Source organism: Arctopsyche grandis, chromosome 7, assembly GCF_051622035.1.
Source record: "Arctopsyche grandis isolate Sample6627 chromosome 7, ASM5162203v2, whole genome shotgun sequence".
NCBI classification, from domain to species: Eukaryota; Metazoa; Arthropoda; class Insecta; order Trichoptera; family Hydropsychidae; genus Arctopsyche; species Arctopsyche grandis.
In genome coordinates this window covers 2,453,310-2,476,628 of record NC_135361.1, presented here as the reverse complement: position 1 = coordinate 2,476,628, position 23,319 = coordinate 2,453,310, and the positions used below count along the sequence as shown (strand labels likewise).

The following is a 23,319-nucleotide window of genomic DNA, read 5'->3' as shown; positions in this document are numbered from 1 at the left end:
TAATATAATAAAGTTACAAATTTTCTATCGCACAGATAGATATTTAGATGCAAAAAAAAAAAAAAAAAAAAAATGAACTTTTATTTAACTTTTTCAGACTTATGCCACTTTTTTCAGACTAATTTTACACGCGTCTGACGTCAATAGGCCAATTCTATTTCCCAGTCGTTTATTTTTACATCAATTGAAACCGACATTCAAAGTAAAAACTACGGCAATGGCCGTTAAAAGGCGAGTTTGTTGACTTTTTCGAACTGTCAAAATTGTGAACGGAACGGCGCTCGAGGGTTGCTAGTACTGACCGCCGTGCAAGCCAAAACAGCCCTTCGAACGCCGCGCATAAGAATCACGGCCAAAAAATATATATGGAACAGCCATGTGTTCGGAGTTCAGTATGCGTGCATCTGTCGCGCGCGTCGGACGTTTCGCCGTAGCCTGGATTTCTCGAATATAACCTCAAAATTCAACTGTCAAATCGAAAATGTTTTCGGTGTGGCTGTCTGCTCTGCTGATTTTCCTGCGGTTCGCCAACGCTTGGGGTGAGTTTTCCGGCAGTTGGATCGCACACCACCTATTTTCGCCGTTTTTCGCGTGCGTCGAATCGTTACGCGCGCCACGTTGCGTAACTATCGTCGAGCTGGTGTCACCCACTCGCTTTTCATTCATGCTTTTCATCCTCGACACTTTTCCGTAGTTGCGGTGATTGACGCTCGCCAATTCGGCGAGTCGGCAAAATTCGGCAAAATTCGGCGTTTCGGCGACTCCATTGCGCCGCTCTCGACAGTCACGTACGCCATCCGACTTTCTAACCCGGCTCAATTTCGCCCATTTATTCGTCTACTCTGAATTAAACTGGCCCAAATATCAACCGGAAGTGATCGACGCACTCTAGGACTATTCCCTTCTCGACATATGCCGCGTCTAATTTTGAATTTTACGCCAATTTTTTAAGTTCTCCCGAGAGACGCCGCGTGTTTGTAACATCCGGGGCTTGTATCCGACCCTTCTTAGTGACATTTCAGAAAGTATCACAAGCACGAGCAATATAAATTAAAAACTGTTGTTCGATATTAAATGCAACCCATGCAAGGGTTAGTTCGAGTCTATTATAAATTACAAGTTTATTTCGAATTTAAATCAATTTACATACATAAGCTAAAGTTGGACTATTAGCATAGTGGCTCAAATACATACATACATTATTTTCACTTATCGCGATTAGGGATTGCAAAAATACCGGATATCGTTATTATCGAAATAAAAAAAGAACAATACCGATATTACTGGTATTTTATTAATTAATCTATATATATATAAAAATCAATGTTTGTCTGTCTGTCACGTATGAGTTATTGTGTGCATGAAACTTACATGAGTTATTGTGTGCATGCTCGCAATGGTTTCTGTAAAAAAATTGTGACATTGCACGAATGCCAGGTTCAGCTAACTAGCTTTTAAAACTTAAAAACTAGCTTTTTAAGTTATTATATTATTAGTTTATTGTGTCAAAAAGTTTATTAAATTATAAGATACTAGTGGTTTTACAGGCTTTTCCTCCCTTATTCTGCGCGCGCACATTAATACGGGAGGAAAAGCCTGTTCCTCTTGTTCCTGTTGTAACCTGCTCGCGCAAATTAAGTGAGTATGTACCGTTTACCATGCACCCTTTTTTTTGATCTTTCGATTTTCGATCTTTGCGTTTTCGGGCGTTTCACATTCGGGCCCGTGATGGAGACCGCAAAACTATATATGTAATAGTAAACATTAATTTGTTTTTTTATTAAATTTATTTTAATCGAAAAAAAAATATTCAATATCGATATATCATAGAAACTTTGATTTGTTAGCGATGCTCCCAACAAACCTTTAAACCTTACAAAGTCTCTTTCGAAATTATATATTAGATAGTGTGGCAAAGAAAAGGTGATAGGCGTTTAAACAATTAAAATCTGACAAAGCGAGAGGGTGGCGGAAAGGTAAATAAATACGGCAACTTACCATTTAGACGTCAAAATGGTCAATATTGTAGCATTTTTGAACATTTTGTCTATTACGATTATTTTTCACCATCGTACTGGCGGATTTGATTTGAATATATATTGTTCACCAAACCGCGCAAAATGGAAAAGTTTCAAAACAATCGGAAGAATGTAATCCAAATGTTGTCAGACGACTGAGCGAAGGCAAACATAGAAGATGCTTGTAATAATAAAAATACGCCAAACATTCAAATACAGGATATTCAGGTATAAAATTGTAAAGTAGATACTTCTCAGGTATAAAGAATTACATATGTTTCGTAGAAACTAGTGTTTTTTAGTTTTTTTTTTGCAATTCCGATTTAGGCTTATCAAATACCCAATTATCGCTCACTGGAGATGCAAACGAAGAGCCAGCCATCGGCTGGAGAATTAATTGTTGTTGTTGAAAGACAAATTATATATTTTTTCCATACACTAATTATAAAATTAGTCCCTGTCGTGTCATCGTTGTATATGTACCTATGTATGTATATATCTTAATGAAAAATGTACCAAATAATATATTTTGTCACATTTTAAATGTAATTAAAAAAAATCATTACTTTATAGTAAACATTTTTTTAATTAAATTAAAATTGAAAAAGTTTGCGAACTCGAGACACATTTTAAGGGGGCAGTAATACCGAAAATGTTGCCGAACATCGTATTAAACGATATGTATCGCAAAACAGTAAAAATTAAAATAATTTTATAGATATATCGTTTTCGACAAATAAAATGAATTTAAAAAAATCGATACTATCGGTATTTCTTTTTTTAATACCAGTATTAATTAGCAAAAGATTATTTTCGATTAAATACCGATACTACCGGTCTTGGCACTTTCCGTATTGCCATCCCTAATCGGGATACTATGAATGTAATTTTTTTATTGTAAATGAGTGCAATAAATATAAATGTATTCAACTTTTGTTAATTTCAAATTTAATGAAATTCGAATGCTATTTTTAGGCATGAATTAAAAATGGATTAAAAAAAATTAAATTGTGTTCATATTATGTTATCAAAATCGTAGTGGTTTCGTTAACGAAAATCGCGTAAACAACCAGAAAGAATGACGCGAAATGAAGAACTTTCATCGGCTAGTAGGCTATAAATATGCTAGTTAGTTGACGGTTTGTCGTTTGCGATTTAAAAAAATTGTTTTTTCAATGATTATTATAATAACCGGTATTGATTTCATTAGTTAGCTTTCAAATCATTAATTATAGTTGTTTCGACGTAATGTGAGACAGTATTGTAACATTAAAAGGACGTAAAATAATTTCTTTATTTTTTTTAATTATTTCTCATTTAACTATACATATAATATCATTACAATATAATTCAATGTAAAGTCTATAAATAATATTACGTTGACAATTACTTGTATCGTCTAAAAATATAAATTTCAATTAATATAAAATGTATACGTATTCCAATGTAAATATTTCAAAATACGAAACACGAACTCAAAATATAAATCTAACAAAAAATAAAAGCAAAATTCTACTAACGCACGAACAATGTTGAATTTCTTGGCCAAAATGCAATGCGAAACTGAAACGAAATGTAATTGGCCAACGCGGGTAGAGTTGGGGGGGGGGGGGGTGAATGTGATATGATGTACATTTTACGTAAGTCTCATGCTAGTTGGGTTCGTCTACAGATGCAAAACTACAAAGTATCCTATTAAAAATCATAAAAACTTGGGGAGGGTCTGATAAAACCGGTCACAAATTGCAAACGTGTACGCAATTTTCGTGTTCGATTTCATCCAATCCCCAGTTTGTAGATCTCCTTCGTATAAGTATGTATATAGAAAGAGTTGACAAACCAAAAAAGAAAATATATTTTCACGCATATATAAAAAATAATACTTATGACCTGAATGCGTCTAAAGATGGACCTTGATATTTTGGATTCGTGCTAATTTACAACGCGCTAGTAACTGTGCAACTTACATAATACTATATTGTGTTTATTCGCTTTACGAGTACATATGTACGTAGCGATTAATGTTTATATACACGTACTGGCTTTGCTTTTAGATTTGTACGATAAAAAATTTTGTATGTCTCAGTCGAGCGGAACACTCCCATAAATTTTATTCAATTACATATTTATCTACATACATAAAAGGGGGATCGACTGTAAAAAATCGTTACAAAGGGGATATTCTTCTGGTCTGGCGATAAGTCTGATAAGTTGTGTAGTTACGTAGTGTTCGCGAAAAAAATCCATACTGTCTGAAATGTATAATACTATTTGCACGATGTATTTATATTATATGTATATGTATGTATGTGTCTTTGAAAAGTTTGCGTGATCTACTTAGTAGGTATACATATGTACATATATCAGTGATTTTCAATGTTCACATCTTGACTAGGAATTATTATTAAGTAAGTAAGATTAAGTGAAAACACTTACGAGTGAAAACTTTACTACAGACGAGAGACAAGGTCGCCAGTGTGGTTTTTATGATTATTATAATTTTTTATTTTAATAAAAAGTTATTTTATATACATAAGTGTGTACATACATACATATATTGTGCAATCTATAAGATTAAAAGCTCTGATGATATGCCTGCTATTCGATAAAGCCTAGTGTTAATGTTTTATTACATTTTAAATTACATAATATGTAGGTATATGTAGATAGCCGTATGCGTGAATCATTTTTATATGTATGTCACAGTGAAATTATGATTTATCTAATATATAATTTGGAAAGAGACTTTGTATGTAACCTTCGTTCGTTGGATCGTAAATCCGTGACGTCATCGAATAAATAATTCGTTTTTTTTCGATTCAAAGGATTCGAAGTCCCCGGGGGGCAAAGGCGCCGGATTCTGGTATACATATAATTTTTTATAAGAGACTTACTATACACATATGCTTGTTTGTTCGTGACAGTCAATTTAATAAAAAAAACAAATGAGTATTCAAATAAATTTGTATAAAAAAAACTATTCAAATAAATTTATATAAAAAAAAACTATTCAAATAAATTTAATAAAATGCTCACTCTCATATTAGTCATGTTTAAACGGCTTATATTACAAATACCGAGCGAAGCCGGGCAATACAGCTAGTATATAATATGTACATATAACCATAACCAGTTACATTTTCATTGGGTATAGTTCAGTGAAATCATATCCAATTTTTCATTTTCACATGCCCCTATCAGTGAAATTAAAATTTTTAACAGTTGGATGATAGTGTGCCACCAACACGAATCGTGCCACCCCATGTCCCAACCCCGCTCCTGTCCGATCCCACTCTCCTCAAATCCACTAACTTTTTCGATTTGGCTTTGAAAACGATATTTTGATGTTTTCTAAATCCTCTACATAGAGTAATTTTGGTCTATATTGCTTGAAAAAGATTCCATGTATGTACATACATATGTATTTTGGATGATCCATTTAAAAAAAAAAGGATTATTGGATGTTATAAAAAGCTATAAAGCCATCTATAGGAGTAGGATGTGACCTGTAATCAATTTTAACTGAAATTTAGTAGGTACATTATCATAACAAGTTTTTGTTTTGCTTGACCACATTTAAATAGAATGGAAGCACCTGCACTTAAGCATTCACAAGTGTTGAAAGCTATTCATATGTATGTATGTATATTTCCCGCTAATTTAAAATTGTGATTAGACACAAGTCATTTTTAATTGGTCTTAAATTTTGCACCTCACCTTTGTGCGTCACAATTTTTTTAATTCTCAATTTTTCCCATACGTAATCTGATACATCAGAAATTGTACTGGAATCCAAGTGGACTACGTGCCGTTGCCACGTTCTTCAATTCTATTTACTTTGCCCCGGTTTTATTGAGATTTTAAGCAAATTTTCTATCGAAACAGAATACAAATGCTTTTGCGAGTCAAATTTTCTTACGTACGTTAATTGAACAAGTGCTCGTGCTATGTTTAATTTCTGCTCACGCAAAAAAAAAGCATACAAAACTGCATAGTTGTTCGATTTTGTATTTTGAGATTCTGCAAATTTCGTGGGTGGACTTCGTAAGCATTGTTGCGTAATTGAAAACATCTAACGAGTGATAGCGCAGCTATTTTTATTTTTCAACTGTATTATTTGAATCCTTTGGTGCAGTCGTGCAAGATTTTATCGAAATGTTGTAAATTTTGAGGAAAATTTACGAAAATAGTCACCTGTCAGAAGGCCAACGACTGGTTTGGAAATTTCGAGATTTCCGAAAATCAACTCAAATTTTCTCAGAAGCATATGCATTACGTACATATGTAGTATATATCACATTTACATATCGCAAATAGGGAAAATATTTGTTTTGAAACGAAAAATTATCATCACTTGCTGTTGACTATCTGCGGTTATACGCATCATCAAACTGGCAGTTTAATCAGCAAAACATCATTAGACGTCACACAGTATTGACTGCGGTTAAGTAACTCTGATCTTGAGCCAACTTACTCTTGATAAGTCTTGAAAATCCTATATAGGAGAAAAGTGCATAATCAATATACCATCATCGGATGGTAGTTGGCTCTGTATAACGCGTGTGACACTTTTACAACATCGCCAATGATGAAAATAGACCTCGGCGAGAACATTAGAAGAGTGACTTGTCTCACGCGTGGAATGCTGCTGATTTGAAGGTCACGAGTGCTGATAGTGATAACGCATGTCACAACTTAAGTTAGCAAAAAAACCGACAGACAAAAAGTTAATATTCGGATGGTACATACATACATAGGTAGATGTTAAAAAAAAAATGGAACGGAAGGAAGCATCGTGATCAGATCAGAGTCACGAAGAAGATGAAGTGCTCACACATATCGATGGACAGGACACAATAGTCGGTCACGTAATGTTGCGTGACCGATGTAACGAACCAGTGAGCTGGTACAAGGGGTCCAATGTAATATGTACCTACATATATCGAGGACATAATAATTCATCTCTCGGCGAACATGAACGTTATTGACACGCCGAGGAATGGCTATTGCAAATCAATTATGACGGTCGTTGATGGGTTGACCCGCGCACTTTTTATCATTCTTCAATTTAAACCCGTTGACGAGCTGGAGCCGAGTGTGACTTCCTGAAGAGTAGTACAGTGTTTGCTACTACTTGTAACTTGTGGAGAAGTCCAAGTCTGAAACAGTTAAAAGCTTAAAACTATGTATGACATCTATAGTCGTGGGTATACATAAGAACGAGCTTGGCAAACGATGGCCCGAAGTTAATTCAAGAAATGCTTGTGGTCACGCAGACAGTTGTCTGCTGTTATATAATGGAAGGCAATTTTTTTTTTTATTGTTCCTGTTATTATATGATGGAAAATATTTTCGCCTAAGGCTGTGTCCGCCATAATCGTCAAATGGAATCTACCATCGCAGTTAAGATTGGCTTTCTTATACCGGGTTTACACGATGCGAGTAGCTTGGTTGGGTGAATTGGACGTTAATCACAAGAGTTTTTCAACGCTGTGACAAGTTAAGTCAGCTTTCAATAATATTTAATATACATTTTAATTCAGAACATCGCAACGTGAGTGCTCCGGCCCTTTTTGTACCGTAGGCACCACTTTGATCTAACGCGTGTGAGAGAGAAAACCGATGTTAGTTAACGTTTTGTCACCTATGTATGTATGGACTAGCTAGCGACTACCGATAAAGTTAATATGTATGTACGTAGCTGACAAACTCTACGAGTCGTAAACAATGTGTACCGCGAATATCAAGAGGTTGTGTGCCTCTGCATTATATAACCTATGAGTGAAGTAAAAATATATATGACAGATAATGGGAGCACATAATGCAAAATCTTATAAGATATAGTGTGAAGAAGAAAAAAAACGATTAAAATCTGACAAAGCCAGAGGGTGGCAGAAAGGAAAATAAATAAGGCAACTTACCATTAGATGTCAAGATGGTCAAAAGGGTACCATTTTTTAAACTTGTCTATTACGATTACTTTTCACCATCGTACTGGCGGATTTGATTTGAATATACATATATATTGTTGACCAAACCGCACAAAATAGCAAAGTTTCAAGACGATCGTAAGAATGTAGGATATCAAATCCAAATTTTGTCAGACGAACGAGCGAGGGCAAACATGCATAGAAACGGTTGGGTACCTGTTGCCACGCCGCCAGTTACGTCCAAGCTACTCGCATCGTGTCAACCCGGTTTTAGAGTCGATCTAAATTGACGAACGCTGGAAGTAAACATTTCCCTTCCCCAAGTGCCGGTGATTCTTACTGTGTAAACATCACTGTTTATACAGTGATGGTGACCGATTCGAATCTTGGTTTGTTTATCAGAATGTTGGAACTCGACTGTATTACATACTATACAGATTCCAATAACATCGTGGATCTTAAAGGACAACGACACCGTTTTTTGTTTTGACCAGATCATTGTTTTTATTAATTCCATTTTATTCGAGATACCCACTGAATAGATATCCTTGGTAAAAATTGACCACACTGACCTGGGTTTTGGGTCTACCTTACAGCACAAACTCCGAGCTGGTGAAGACTCAAAAAATGAACTCGTACCAAAGCATTAAGGATTCTACCCCATAGTTGTAGAATAATCTACATAATTCTATATCTATTTATTTTATTTATATATATTATCTTAGCTATCAAGCTAATTTAAAAATAAATCTTAATTACTCAACTCTAAAATGTATAATTAACTAATATGTACTGTCCGTCACAGAGGTGTCTCTTCGCACCTCGCAAGAATGCATCCATGGTCTTAGCAGATCTAATGCACTCAGGGAGGGCATTATACATGAGCACACCCCAGCTGTCTTATTTTTTCTTACTCTACTTACAACTAGTTTGTCCTTATTTCTAGTATAATGTTTATCTCTATTCCTTATTATATAATCATCAAAGTATCTATGGTCTACCCCCACTCCTAATCTTAATTATTTGGTACGAGTTCATTTTTCGAGTGTTCATCATGCCGTAAGGGCCACCGTGTATATTAGGTGTATCCTAGTCAGTGGATACAATATATTACTCTACATACATTATTCTACGAATTGATAAATTGTGTATAAAATGTGAAAGCGAGGGATAAGGTGGAACAAAATAATGACAATTTATAACTATCAGTCAAACGTATTGCTCTATATTTCGAAATGATCTAAGATTGATGAATGAAACGAGCTGATATGCCTAGCAAGTCGGAATTCTTATGATTAGATCGAAATCGCTTCGTTCGAACCAATTCAGTTTTTGTGCGGCGAATCGGCCGGTTTTTTCCGGTTCGATCAAAATTGAAGTTGATGGAAAGTAATGCGAGTGCAAAACGACCCTTGAACGACGTCATCTCTACACATTCACACGCGTCTAGAAAAAGCAAAAGCAAAAGGACAAATCAGTGCATCAGTGTCGTCAACCTCTCCTTCACCACCTGGAGGTTGCTCCGCTGATTGAACTGCGTCAGGGACACACTTTAGTACACTTCCGCTTCTATACGGAACTGCTGATCTTATTTATAGTAATCAATGCACTATGTTACACATGCACACTAATTGCTAATTTGCTCGTTATTACCTTTCGACGTACAATCCGGTAGTACGTTTCCGTCATTTGAATTATGTACTCTGCTCTCAATGTTATCGATTGATCTTTATGTATGTATAATACATATGTCAGCAGTTAGCCAGCAGTATGGTTCAGTCGTTGCGTTTATGTTTAGCTCCAAGAGATTATTGAGTTCGATCTCGGGCTAATCTTTAATACTGCTGGTTAGATATTTGTGACGGTTCCTCAAAAGTGGCAAAAAAATCATCGTGTCACAAATCTTCTGTATTTAATATATGTACAATTTGTAAAAAATTATATACAAGTCTAAATCCATAGATGTCTCAACGTATTAATTAATTAATTAATTGTTAATTTCGTGTTCTTCAGCTTGAAGCTCGAAATACAGTGATTTATTTAATAAAAATGCTGCATTGTTTGTAATTAACTAGGTAGGCGCATTGGGGTCTTCATGTTAAGCCTTCCTGGTAAAATGTTTAGATTTTTAAATGCTTTTTATTATTACGAAATTATATTCACAATACATCTTATATCTATTTTAATAGCTACTGATCTACTGATCATTTTCTATTTTACAATTTAATTTAATTTGGTTAGTAATCATAGAATTATATTATTCTAATGTTAATCTACAGCATAATAGGAAAAACCTATTAAAATGTTTAGATGCATAGTGATGCACATACCCAAAAGCTTTCGGTTTGAAATATTCTCTTTTTAGTGTACATAATCTGGGTCGTTTCATTTTCGACGACTCGTCCATACTCTTTGGAAAAGATGCACATGCTTGTATTGTCCACCGATATTGTATAGAATAGAAAATACTTACTACATGATTTTCCAAGTGGCATCTGCTGATTTAACAGAAAATGCGGTTCTAAGCCTCATGTGTACATATGTACGTATAATATATGCCTCGGGCAGAATAAACTTTTATAATTGTGTCTTGGTCAAATATAATTGGATGTCAAAACATCCAATTATATTTTAAAAATCAGGTTTGCAAATTTATGTATGTTCAAACTATCTCAAAGTTGATTGTAAAACATACGCATAAGATTTGCTTTTTTTATGTCAATTGAAAGCGATAAGGTAAAAATGACTACCGAATATTTGCAATTAGTGGGTGGCGGATCCAAATGAAAGGCCAAAGTCGCTTCACAGCATTTATTGGGTGATTAAGGAGGTCCACGCACAGCCAGTGCTCCTTCCAGAATGCTTCCCCATGCGAAGTATACTTCCTTTTAAAGGACAGGTTGCTCACTGCAGCGTCCTCGACACGTTTGTTTACCTATTGTTTAATCACGTCAGGCACGCAGTCTCACGCTTTCGTCCGGATTCTGGGAACTACCGGGGATGCCGCTCGGCCTAATCCGGGGGTCTCCATTGTGGGGACGCGACAATTGGTTCAAGTCCAAAAGGTTCAACGACAAAATGTTCACGCGACAAAATGTCCACGGAAATATTGTTCAAGCGACAAAATGTTCAAAAATCCTAAATTTTCCTATTTTAATGGAAAAAGTAACTAGGGCTAAGAACCACTAACATTTAAACTAATTCAATGACTTCTTAAAATGATATTCAATGAGTCACAATGACATTCGCTTAAAATGTAATTGTTCAATTTAAATAAGAATATGTTGGTGCGGTTGAGAACACCTGTAATTTATACTAATTTATTAACATCCGCGATCTATACGATAAACAGTACCATATACATCGATATACATATATAGCATATAATATATACTTTTTCCATTAAAATAAGAAAATTTAGAATTTTTGAATATTTTGTCGCTTGAACATTATTTCCGTGGACATTTTGTCGCGTGTACATTTTGTCAGTGCACTAATTTTCGGATACATTTTGTCGTTGAACCTTTTGGACTTGAACCAATTGTCGTGTAACCCTCCATTGTCTACTACCAAATTCACTTTAGTCTCCGAATGCAATTAACTGCCGGCTCCTCTTTGCCTACGCTACAATATTATACGTCAAGTATTTGACTCTAGATAAATTGCTCGAAAACAAATTGATCGAATGTCATGTTGCTCGAAAAACGAGTTCTACGCTTTTTCATTTAATGTAAAAATATTTTATTATTTATTTCAATTTACATATTTCTATGCAAAAAAGTCAAGAAAAAAAAACATAGACAGCTAATTTCGTAATCCACAGTTTTCTGCTTTACCTGGGTTTGAAATATTTAACCTTCCCTTATCCTGATCTTTTTGGTGTTTTCGCATCACATTTGGGTTAATTTTGTATAAATACATTTCGACATTGACAATTTGAATAATGATAATACACTTTCTGCACAGTCGATTTGTCCAGACTTCGGTATTTTAAACGAATAGAGGTATTGACGGAAAATTCATGTCGCATAATAGAATAGAGTGTTTTGTTTATTTACAGTATAAAATATCAACAAACATTGAGTCATTAAAAATAGAGAGCCAATAGAATCTGCTGCTCTCTGAATTATCGCTGCTATGATAGTAGTGTAAGTTGTTAATTTTTTATCGGGATTTGAACCTTGGTCATGGTCATCAATACTCCGGTCAAGTTCACATCCGAGGCTAGACACTTACAAATCGGATTTTTGTTTTAATTTTTTTTTCGTAATAAATTGCAATCAATATTTTGGACTTGTACTAGGTTATTATACACACGATTAAATACATTGTTTCAAGTTGAAATATAAATTATTTAAGATCATGACCTGTATTATTTACTAAAACATTAAAATTTATCGTCGCCACAATACATACGCTTACGGAATTATGCTTCGCATTTAGGCGAAAAGTGTACCAAATTTGCAATTAATATTATAACATATGTATGTACGTAATTAATTACAACAGAATTACGTATTCGCTTATACATAGGAAATGATTGAATAGTTTATGTTGAATGTTTTTAGTTTATTTTTTAACCTTTTGACGCACTTTTTGCTCAATTAGTTCGATTTGAATGATCAATTCTAGTCAATTATTTCATCAGATTTCATATTTGTTCTTTTTCCCACACGTATTGTTGTACTCCTTTAATGCGATTATAAATTCGAGTGTTTCGTTATTTATAAATATGTATGTATTCCAAAGTAAGAACAAAAAAAAGGCTTGGTATCGTTTTGTTTTATGATACGGTTTTATCAAATACTATCTATCAAGGCTGTATTTTTTATATTTTTTTTGTAGATTTAGGTTTATTTTGATGCACTTTGTTCTGAAAGGAATCATTCGAGGCTATTTTGATTAATTGGACTTTTTCAACATCGCATCCGATCCAGTGAAAAATCAATTAATTGCAATGTGTTGCAACCGTGCAGTTTTACATCCTAAATATTGCACATATGTACATGTATGTGTGTGGTAGAATTTGGCCTTTTAATTGACAGGAATTTCCATTCGGGGTATTGTCGAAAATGGTTTAAATTTTGTTGAAGAACGTTAAGAAAAAATGGGAATTTACCGTCAAGGCCTACTAGGAAATTTCTCACTTCCTATTATTATAGATCCGATTGATTGTCTATTTTTTTTCAAACGAACTCCGTCGCAAGAGCGGATATAGTCGCGGATTTGGTTCAAATCAATGCATCCGTGTGGGCACACGCTATACTAGCCAAATGTCTCAAGCTGATACACAGCAGAATGGAATGGTTCTGACAATCATGCGATAACGGTTGTAAACTGACAAAATGTTATTAAATAAAAAATTAGACCAATGATTTGCCTAACCTTTCATTTCCTCTATTTATAGCCTAAAAATTCTAATAAAATGGGTCTCGCCTTTAGTTATTTTTAAGAGGATTTCAAATGCTATCTACGATCTATGTTAAAAGATAGTATACCTAATTTACAATTGTTTACAATACCGGTAATTTGCACAGTGGACAAATAAAAGTTAATTTATTATTTAAAATTTGTGTGCCTTCGTATTTGTTCGTGAGCGAAGCACAATCTCCTAAACACAATATTATTAATTTTATGGTATTAACAGCGCCGGCCTCACACCCAGCCCCCCCCCCCCCCCCCCCTAAAACCGGCACTGGGTATTAGAATTCGAAGAAATATCCCAAAATGAATATTAAAACCCTTTCCACTCGTATGTCGCCACTGAGCCGCCAAACTGATTTTGCGTTCCACTCGTATGTCGCCACTGAGTCGCCAAAAACTTTAAACTCGTTTATATACCATGTATTATGTTCGATTAATTATTATTGCTATTTATTATATTATGCATATTCCATAGACACTTTTTCTCCATAAAATTCTTAAAATCTGCATAAATTCACAAATATGCAAGCCACTGTTTCCTTATTGATTTTCGATGTTTGATGGCCGTTTTTCGATATAATAATAATAATAATAATAATAATAATAGCTTTTATTCCAGACGATGAAGAGAATAGTGCAATCCCCAACGCCCATATAAATAATATATAGATAATAAAAAAAGTATTGAAAAATAGTAAACAAAAAATAAATAAATAAATACATAAGTAAATATATAAATATTACTGATAATAAATAATAATAATAATAAATATAAATTATAATTATAATAAATAAATAATAATAAATAAGTCTAATAATAATAAATAATAATAATTTTATGTCTATTCAAGGCGGTCGGTGTAGCGATATGTGATGTATTATTTCTAAAATACTAATAAAGGGTCTTATGTACGTTGTGTAAGTTTTTTGTTGAACAAAAAACTGATAAAAATGCGTTTATTTTCATTTTTAATTTTAAGTATGAATCCTGAAAAACGCACGAAATTAATTACGAACTAGGGCTACCCATACACAAAAAAAATTACGAGTGGAAAGGGTTTATAGAATATAAAAATAATTTTACATTTAAATATAAAAATAATTTTAGTTCTTCACAAAATAGTCAGCAGTATGGCTCTGTGGTTGCGTTTATGTTTAGCACCGAGAGGTTCCGAGTTCGATCCCGTACTAATCTTTAATACTGCTGGTTAGTCTTGGATATTTGTGACTCCAAGTCGATCGTTTCTTATCATATTTTGCCAATTTATCTGATTTTCATCGAAACGGTTCCTCAAATTGGCAAAAAAATCATCCTACCTACTGTCACAAATATCTGAATTTGATTTATGTACAATATGTAAAAAATTATGTACAAGTCTAAATCCATGGATGTCTCAATAGATTAATTAATTATTAATTTTCGTATTCTTCAGCTTCTCGAATTACAGTGATTTATGTAATAAAAAGCTGCAATGTTTGTAATTAATTGTCTACGAAGGCGTATTGGGGTATATACAATCTATGTAAAAAAAAATAATTGCATCAAAATTAATATCAAAAGAAGATATTCTTTTGTTATCTGACTGTTACTAGAAAAAATCTGTTATTGATGATTTTAATTTGAGATATATATATATATATATATATATATATATATATATATATATATATATATATATATATATATATATATATATATATATAATATATACATATGTATATATACAATTTTATTGCTCAGTTAACCAATGATAAATTTTATAGTAGGTATTAATAGTAAATAAGTGTGATGATAATTGGCATCCTTGTGACCTTTGTGATTGGAAATGGCGCTAGTCAATATTTTCATGCGTCAAACTTAATAAACTAAAAAAGGAAATGTTTTCATTCCCATAACAGCATTGTGTTGAAAATTTCCTTCTAATAACAAATGTTAAGTTTGAAAAGTAGCCGATAACAAAAATTAAATACATACCTAGTGTAAATATTATGCTTTAGATAATTTATGTAAAATAAATTCACGATGTTTGCAATTTTCTCCATAAACCCAATAAAAAAGCAATGTATCGATTTTTATGCAACATTCCAAAGTCCAATTTCGCCTTTGAATACTTATTCAATTGTAATAATGCTACAGTTCACTCCGTTTATGTATGTATGTATGTAGAATGCAGTGTGAGGAAAATTTCACTTCTTTGGGTTTGTCTTATTTTTTTTATTGCAATAATTGTGAAACGAGGCACATTTTGTAATTCCAGAGTCAGCTTGCGTCGTTCATTTTGTAACACGAGCGAGTAGAGACATCGACTTTTGTAATTGATGCTTCAACCTTTTCTTCTTCCAATCATCTCATGTGTCGTGTCATCAGTCACGTATGCCTAAAATAAATATCGCATTGGTGACATTATTGGTTAAGCATATCTCGTTAATTGCTCGAAATCACTTTTATCTATTTTTTTCTTGACTGGTGTTTAAATTTTATTTTTTCTAAAATATACATACATACTTAATTTTTTTTTATCTATACCAGGAAGGCTTAACAGGTAACCCAAATGCGCCTTCTTGGCCAGAAACATTGTACACTTTGATACAAGTATTATACATATCAATCAACACCCACAGAGACATCTATGGTCAAATTTGTAAATTTGCAGCATTTTTAAACAATTCAGTAAAAACATTTCAATTAACAATACATTAATGGTCAGATTTGTAAATTTGCAACTTTTTATACAATTCAGCGAAATTCGAGATTTGCGAGAAAATGGGTAAGGTTGCCAATTTCATGGAACATCAGATTAATTGGCAAGCTCTAATAGGAAACGATCGATCAGGAGAAACCAGTGGGACTTGAACCCGTGACCACTCTGTTCAAAGCATTAAATGATAACCACTAGTCTATTCTGCTGATTACATATATTATAATACAGTACAAGATATACGTATGTATGTATGTTCAGGATCCAAATTAAATAACAAAGTGGCTTCAAAGCATTTATTCAACGATCCCAGAGGTCCGCACGGAACTACCGCTCACTCCAGAATTATCTGATCTACCGTGTGTACCTCCTTATAAAGGACAAGTTGCCCAGCACAACTTCTCCGATCCATCAATCTGTCTATTTTCTAGGCACTTAAAGGTCTACCCTGGCGAGTCTATTGTTTACGCACGCACTCGCCCAGGTCTGTGAGAACTCCTAGTGTATCCTTTATTCGGGCACTTACTGAGTCCCGTTAGCCTAATCCGGGGCCTCTATTGTTCACCCACGACAGTGGATACTCATGTTCTCACGTTACAAATGTACATATTAATAGAAAACTTTTATCGATTTTTTTTCTTAATCTCTTTCCTCATCAAACTTATGTATGTCAAATCATTACACATTCCCGAGTATTAGAAATGACATAAAATAATTATTTATATTTTGCTTGTTTCAGATGTGGCCATAACTGTTGACGGACAGATCGAATTCTTCAACACAGACGGATCGAGGGCCGGAATCGCAACCGAGCAGTTCAATGACTTAATCGCTTTGGCATATGATGCTGTGCATCAAACGTTGTATTTCTCCGACACGGTGAACAACGGCACCACCATTTTTAGTTTTAAATTGAGTGACACTAAAAATTTCCAACCGCTGGTCAGACAGAATGTCAGTGATAGTGTGCAGGGCATTGCATTCGAACCCGTGTCTGGAATTTTATTCTGGTCGGACACCCAACGAGGGACTATCAGTTGGAAGTCGCTCTTGCCCGGTTCGAACACCGACGATAACGGCAGAGTGCTGGTCCAGATGAAGAACGGCGAAAAGCCTCAAGCTATCGCCGTAGACAGTTGTAGAGGGTAAGCAGACTTTTAATTCGTGACGTTGAGACAATTGTCTTCGAGTTAAATGTATTAAACATATTATTCGATCATTTTCAGAAACATCTACTGGACCAATTCAAATCTATCTAATCCGACTATAGAAATGATGACAGTCGACGGGAGGGACAGAAAGGTTGTCATAAAAGACGATCTGTTTATGCCCGTCGGCATTACGGTGGATCAGGAATCCAAGAAAATATTTTGGGCCGACGATAAGGAAGGTATTTATTACAGGATAGAGAGTGCAAACTTAGACGGCACCAACAGAACGACAGTCTACGAAGGGACCCACCAACAGCCGTACAGTTTAGTCGTCAATAAAGGCATCATATACTGGACAGACTGGATCTACAGATCGATCTGGAAGATGGCCATCGATACCACGGGCCCAGTGACTCCGATTCAATTGAAGGATTTCAAAAGCAACTCTCCAATGGGCATCGTGGCGAGAACTAATCTACTGGAGCAAACCAAGGGTGTGCCGGAATGCAAAGCTTTAGAGCAGTTGATATTCAATACGACAAACAGACGACTGCAAAGCTGGGCAGTTCAAGACGAAGGCATCGTGTCTAACGTCCCCGTGCCCGTCAATATCGTAGCCTATTGCCTGAACGGTGGCAACGTATTGTGGAACACTGAAGTGTTGACAGGAAACAAAGTATGCCAATGTCTACGAGGGTTCATCGGCGATAGATGTGAAATTTCGCTGTGTCACAATCATTGCATGAACGGAACGTGTCTGTTCGACGATCACGGATATCCAAAATGCCGGTGCGTTTCAATTACATTTCTTGTAAATAACAGTTTGGATGCACAACTAATGTAACTAATTTTGGTTATTTTTTCAGGTGCTTTAAAGGTTTTTCTGGAGACAGGTGTAGTCAATCTGTATGTGATAGATATTGTCTGAATGGTGGATCTTGTGAAGTAATAGACGATGCGAAAGCAGTGTGCAATTGTACAGCGGGTTGGAAAGGCGACCGTTGTCAAATAGATGCTGTTTCTAAATCACAAAATGAAAGGTTTGTTTTTAAAAGATTATTTCATTTTTTCAGTTACGTACATATTTGATTCGGAATACGTATTCCAAAAAAAAAAAAAAATGTAAAATTTTATTTCCTCGCTCAGTTTTAGATGCAAGGAAAACAATACAAATATGATTTTAGTTGAGGAAAAATTGACAGATAGTATGGTTGAAGTGCAAAATTCATCCGAAATAAGTTCGACAAATATGGAGGAACTAAATATTACTGAATCAATAAACAAACAACCTTATGCCGATATTATTACAAATTTGCCAATAGATAATCAAAAATATTTACTTTGCGTCGTTTATCTGTCGGCTTTATGTTTGGCTCTATGTATAGTTATAGTATTTCTCGTAAGAAAGATTGTTGTACTGAAGAAGAGACCGAGGCATGTATTCCGATATTATATATTTCATTTTGAATACAAAATGCAATTGAAAGATTAAAAATTTAACTTATTTATGTTTTGCAATGTTTCAGGATAAAGAAGAGAATAATTGTGAATAAAAATGTGACACCTTTAACATGTAGGCCGAATCCACCTCAGTGCGAAATCACAATAGAGAATTGTTGTAATATGAATATTTGTGAAACGGTACATACACATTATATTCAAACAGAAAATATATTGTATATATTAATCTACATACATGCATTAATGAAATAAAATTAATTTTATAGCCTTGCTTTGAAGCGGGTGATTTACGAGCGCAGATCGCTGATATGACTCGTAAAGAAGAGAAGAAGAATCTTCTGATGAATATCGAAAAACAGGACGATACTTACTAATACTTGCACATTACACAAGGTGCACTGTGACTATTCAGATATGGCGATTCTTAGGTTATATTAATCTGAGGCCGCCCAATGAAGTGACTGATATGAGAAAATGACTAGTGAGAATTTTGTACATAAACTAGTTTGTAATCGTTTCATCAAATGAAGCCGAATGCTATATATCGTTAAGATCGTTAAGTTTGATCGATGTACATATTGTAAAGTCGAATACATGCATAGGCAGTATATGTACATACATATATACAGAAACATACAATCTCTTCAAAATTTAACACTAAAAAGCCTTATACAATGTGTCTAGAGATTTTCGAATATTTATAAAATACATATAGTGAGTGTATCTTAATTTTAGATTCAGAATCATGGTTACCATTTATTTATGGTTCTGATTTAATTGAAGAACGTTCAGATTGAAAAAATAACGAAATACTTAATTTTTTAATGCGGTTTCAAAATAAATTTACTCCAAATATAGTTTTTTTTTAATACTTAATTTCAAGCACATTGTTTGAATTTTTATAAACATAGCAAGTAACATTTGTTGTTTAACACCAAAAAAAAAAACTTGCATTAATTTGATCTTAAATTTTTTATGTATCACAATGAAAGTATTGAATATTATGAAATGTTCCTAATTAAGTTAGCTATTATTTTAAGCAGAATTATAAATTATTTGTTTTTATTTTATTGCACTTGGAGAAGGCATACTTAATTAAATTTACTTGCTGCTTACACACATACATACATATGTATTTTGAAAATAAATGTAATTTGATTGCCGCATACACTATGTTAGTATATTTATTTATTGTTAATTGAATTTTTTTTTTTTTTTTTGTAGATTACATATGTATGTATGTATGTATTATAGAATTTTGTTACTTATTAATTACGAAATTTATTGTTATATTGTTACTTTATTTTATTATTTAATTGTTTTTGGTGCTTTTCTTTTTCTTTTAGAATAATTAGCTAAAAATTCTGCAAGTATAATATTTCTGTGACTGTACATATTTAGTTAGTAGACAGTATACTTAAAATGCTATAATGCGCTTTGAATTGTGGATCGATAATATCCACATAAGAAATGTGATATTATTTATTCGTTTTTAAGCATTAGTTATTAATAAGATGATTTTTTGAATATGTAAATAAATCGAGGCACAATCTGTGCCCTCAGTGTATTGAATGTGTTGTTTCGTTATTTCGCCTTATAACCTGACTCAAAAGACCCACCCACAGGACATACAACATTTCCTTATAATTAATATGTAATAAATAGTGCGTAATCTGTTCCCCATACTAAAAAATACTTGATCATATTAATTAGTAAATATTGTTACGTACGCCGCGGATTAAGCGAATAGAATCCCAGAGACTATGTGACCGTTCAAGGGTTATCTGTTAACGGATTAACTAAGTGCTTGCACTTACTTCCAGGATTATATCTGGACTCTTAAGTGCATTTAGGCTAAACAATGACCGTTATTAGTCCTTTCTCAGAATCGGTACGGGGAGACCAATGTCGTGGGAATACATAACCGAATATGTGACTATACAACAGGTAAACAGATTAAACGTCCTGAGAGATTACCATTTATAAGGCGGTACGTAGGCGATATCAGGTCATTCTGGACTGAGCACTGCCAGTGCGTGTATCTCCTTAATCATCAATAAACGCTGTGAAACGACTTCGGCCTTTTACTTGGATCCTCCACCCACCCCTACGCAACAATATGTTAAAGTCCCAAATTCATTGCCTAGTGAAAATTGCGCCTTCGAATTTGTCGAATACAGTTTTACATATGAATGAAGTTATGTAGAACATCTTCATTTCGTTGATGAAAGTATGGATATTTCTCTGGAAAAATATTATAATATTATAAAAATATAAAACAAGATTTGTCGGAATTATTAAATCGATAAAACGTGATGGTCTCTCTTTCTTTGGTGAAGAGATAAAAAAGTTTTGTCAAAGGTGATATTAACTTGCAAAACCGATGGAGCTTCTAAGCATTAAAGATTGAATAAATTCAGAATAAAAAAAGGGTTGTGGCTATTTGCAGGTACTGTATCTGCAAATTATTGGCTATTTGCAGGTACTATATCTGCAACAGGCGCAAAACCTTCTGCGCATGCGCGTGAACTGTCAAATTTGTTAAACTGTTAAAGTTTTGTTTTAAACCTCTTCAAATTTTGTTCGAACTCGTAAAGTGACGTAGAGTAAAAAATGGAATCCAAATTAGTTAATATTATTAATTGTTAGAAAATTATTTTCATATACAACGTATAATACCTACATACAAATTAGGTTAAGTACAAGTTGCGAACTAGCTAAATGATATAAATCTATTATAATAACGTGCGAAATTTACTTGCCTCATATATAATGAACGATTCATTAAACAAGTCTAGCATACATTAAATGTAAGAAATTATAATCGGATATTGCTGATAAAAATAATCAAGATTTCAAATATATATATATATATTTTTTTTTATAATTTAACTAAGACCAGTCGTCGACTTTTATTAGTTTGTTTGATTGATAGTTATATATACATATTAATATATAATTATCAAAAACATGGCAATTTTTGTGACCCTTATGATACATTTGTACATATGTACATATACGTGTATCTCGAAGTAGCAGTCAGGACCAATTTTAAAGATGCCAAAGAACTTCATAGCAAAAATAATAAATCACACGACAGTTAACATTTTTGATCAATTTTTTGTAAATGTGGTATTTATTTTCAGCTTTATGTAAAAAGAAGACAGTTAAATGTAAGTAAGGATTAATTTTTTTATTTACTATAATAACTCTGAATTTATAATCATTTTCATAAATATACAGTTTTCAATAATTTGTTTACTATTTATTACACATCCATCGTTTCGTAACCAACTAATAAAGTAGAATATAATCAATTAAATCTATCACAGAATAAAACGAAGAGTCAAGATTTTCTTTTTACATCAATAATCACTGTATTATTCTGAAATTAAAGCTCAAACATTTAGTTTTGATTAAATTTATCCAATGCCAAGCCGTTTTATTTTTATAAAGACCTTATGAATGTATGTAAATACATACTGTAAAATTCAATTTGATTGTGTACAATATTTGTATCATTGTCACAATTTAAAATAGATAGAATTACATATAATATATAGATTCATTTCTTATTACAATTATTGAAAAATCCTATTTTTAACAAAATATAATATATTCATATATTTCTCATTTGTGATTAAACATTTAATTTTTCATTGTAATTTTTATATATCAGAAATAACTAGGTATATGAAAATATAAATTATAACCCAACAGTGAACACAAATACCTGAGATTTAATTTCAATATGATTACAGAAAACTTTCATACATATTTTTATATATCATAAGCATATTACATATATAAGCATAATTGTACATATAACATTGTATACTTTTAATAGAAGCGATTCCGCTAATAAAATATTCATAAATGAACAAATACTTATATTTAAAAATAATAAAAATAAATATATTTTTGAGGTACTAATATAGTACTATTAAATACTAATTAAAATAACAAGAATTTATTTTATTTTTTATGTGATTTTTTTGTTAATAAAACCACAAATCCTAGTCGAAAGAAAAATTAAATTAAAAAAAAGTAATTAATTGGTCATTCCATCAGTTTGGAACTCTCGATTCATTGAGTCATTCGTGTAAACAAAACGACAGACTTGAGTTTAGAGCATAGACAGTTTAACCTAAAATACAGTAATTATGTATAATGTGAAACTTTATATTCTATGTATAATAATATATGTGTATGTATATCATCCGATTCCACAAAACTTAAAATAAAAAATTAATCTAATAATAAAAATCACATTTTATAATATAAAATATATTTATTGCCTATACATTTCCACAAAATATATATAAGCGTAATGAACGTCCTCATTCGTAACCATTCAATATGAAAATAGGTAGAATAAACAAAAAAATGATATCATAGTGTTGCATTCAAATCTAATGTGACACATAAACCACAACTTAAGTTAAGTCTGGTTTGGAGAACTCTGAGTTTGGGCATAGCACATGCGGCAAACTGGAGCCGGTCGACCGGAAGCCAAGCCAGACAACGGAACATGTTTGTCAATACATCTGGTGCAAAACACTCCTCCACATTTCCAGCAATGATACTAAAGAAGAAAGATTTCCGGATAAAAACAAAGAAAAACAACACATTTCGA

General features: G+C 33.0%; 2 protein-coding genes across 2 annotated transcripts in view; one reads left to right on the top strand and one right to left on the bottom strand.

Annotated features, from left to right (window-relative positions):
• Nucleotides 1-233: 233 nt before the first annotated feature.
• Nucleotides 234-20,253, top strand: cue (Low-density lipoprotein receptor repeat domain-containing protein cueball). Its single transcript, XM_077434496.1, has 7 exons — nt 234-539; nt 16,811-17,216; nt 17,298-18,011; nt 18,089-18,262; nt 18,369-18,656; nt 18,749-18,863; nt 18,950-20,253. Exons 1-7 carry the CDS (start codon nt 482-484, stop codon nt 19,055-19,057), a joined length of 1,863 nt encoding a protein of 620 aa, XP_077290622.1. The 5' UTR covers nt 234-481; the 3' UTR covers nt 19,058-20,253.
• Nucleotides 20,254-21,856: 1,603 nt separating this feature from the next.
• Nucleotides 21,857-23,319, bottom strand: part of Mtmr6 (Myotubularin related protein 6) — a 48,537-nt gene continuing 47,074 nt past the window's right edge. Inside the window, exon 14 of the mRNA XM_077435419.1 lies at nt 21,857-23,268. Coding sequence (XP_077291545.1) covers nt 23,125-23,268 — 144 coding nt within the window. The 3' untranslated portion in view covers nt 21,857-23,124. The remainder of the gene's footprint in view (nt 23,269-23,319) is intronic.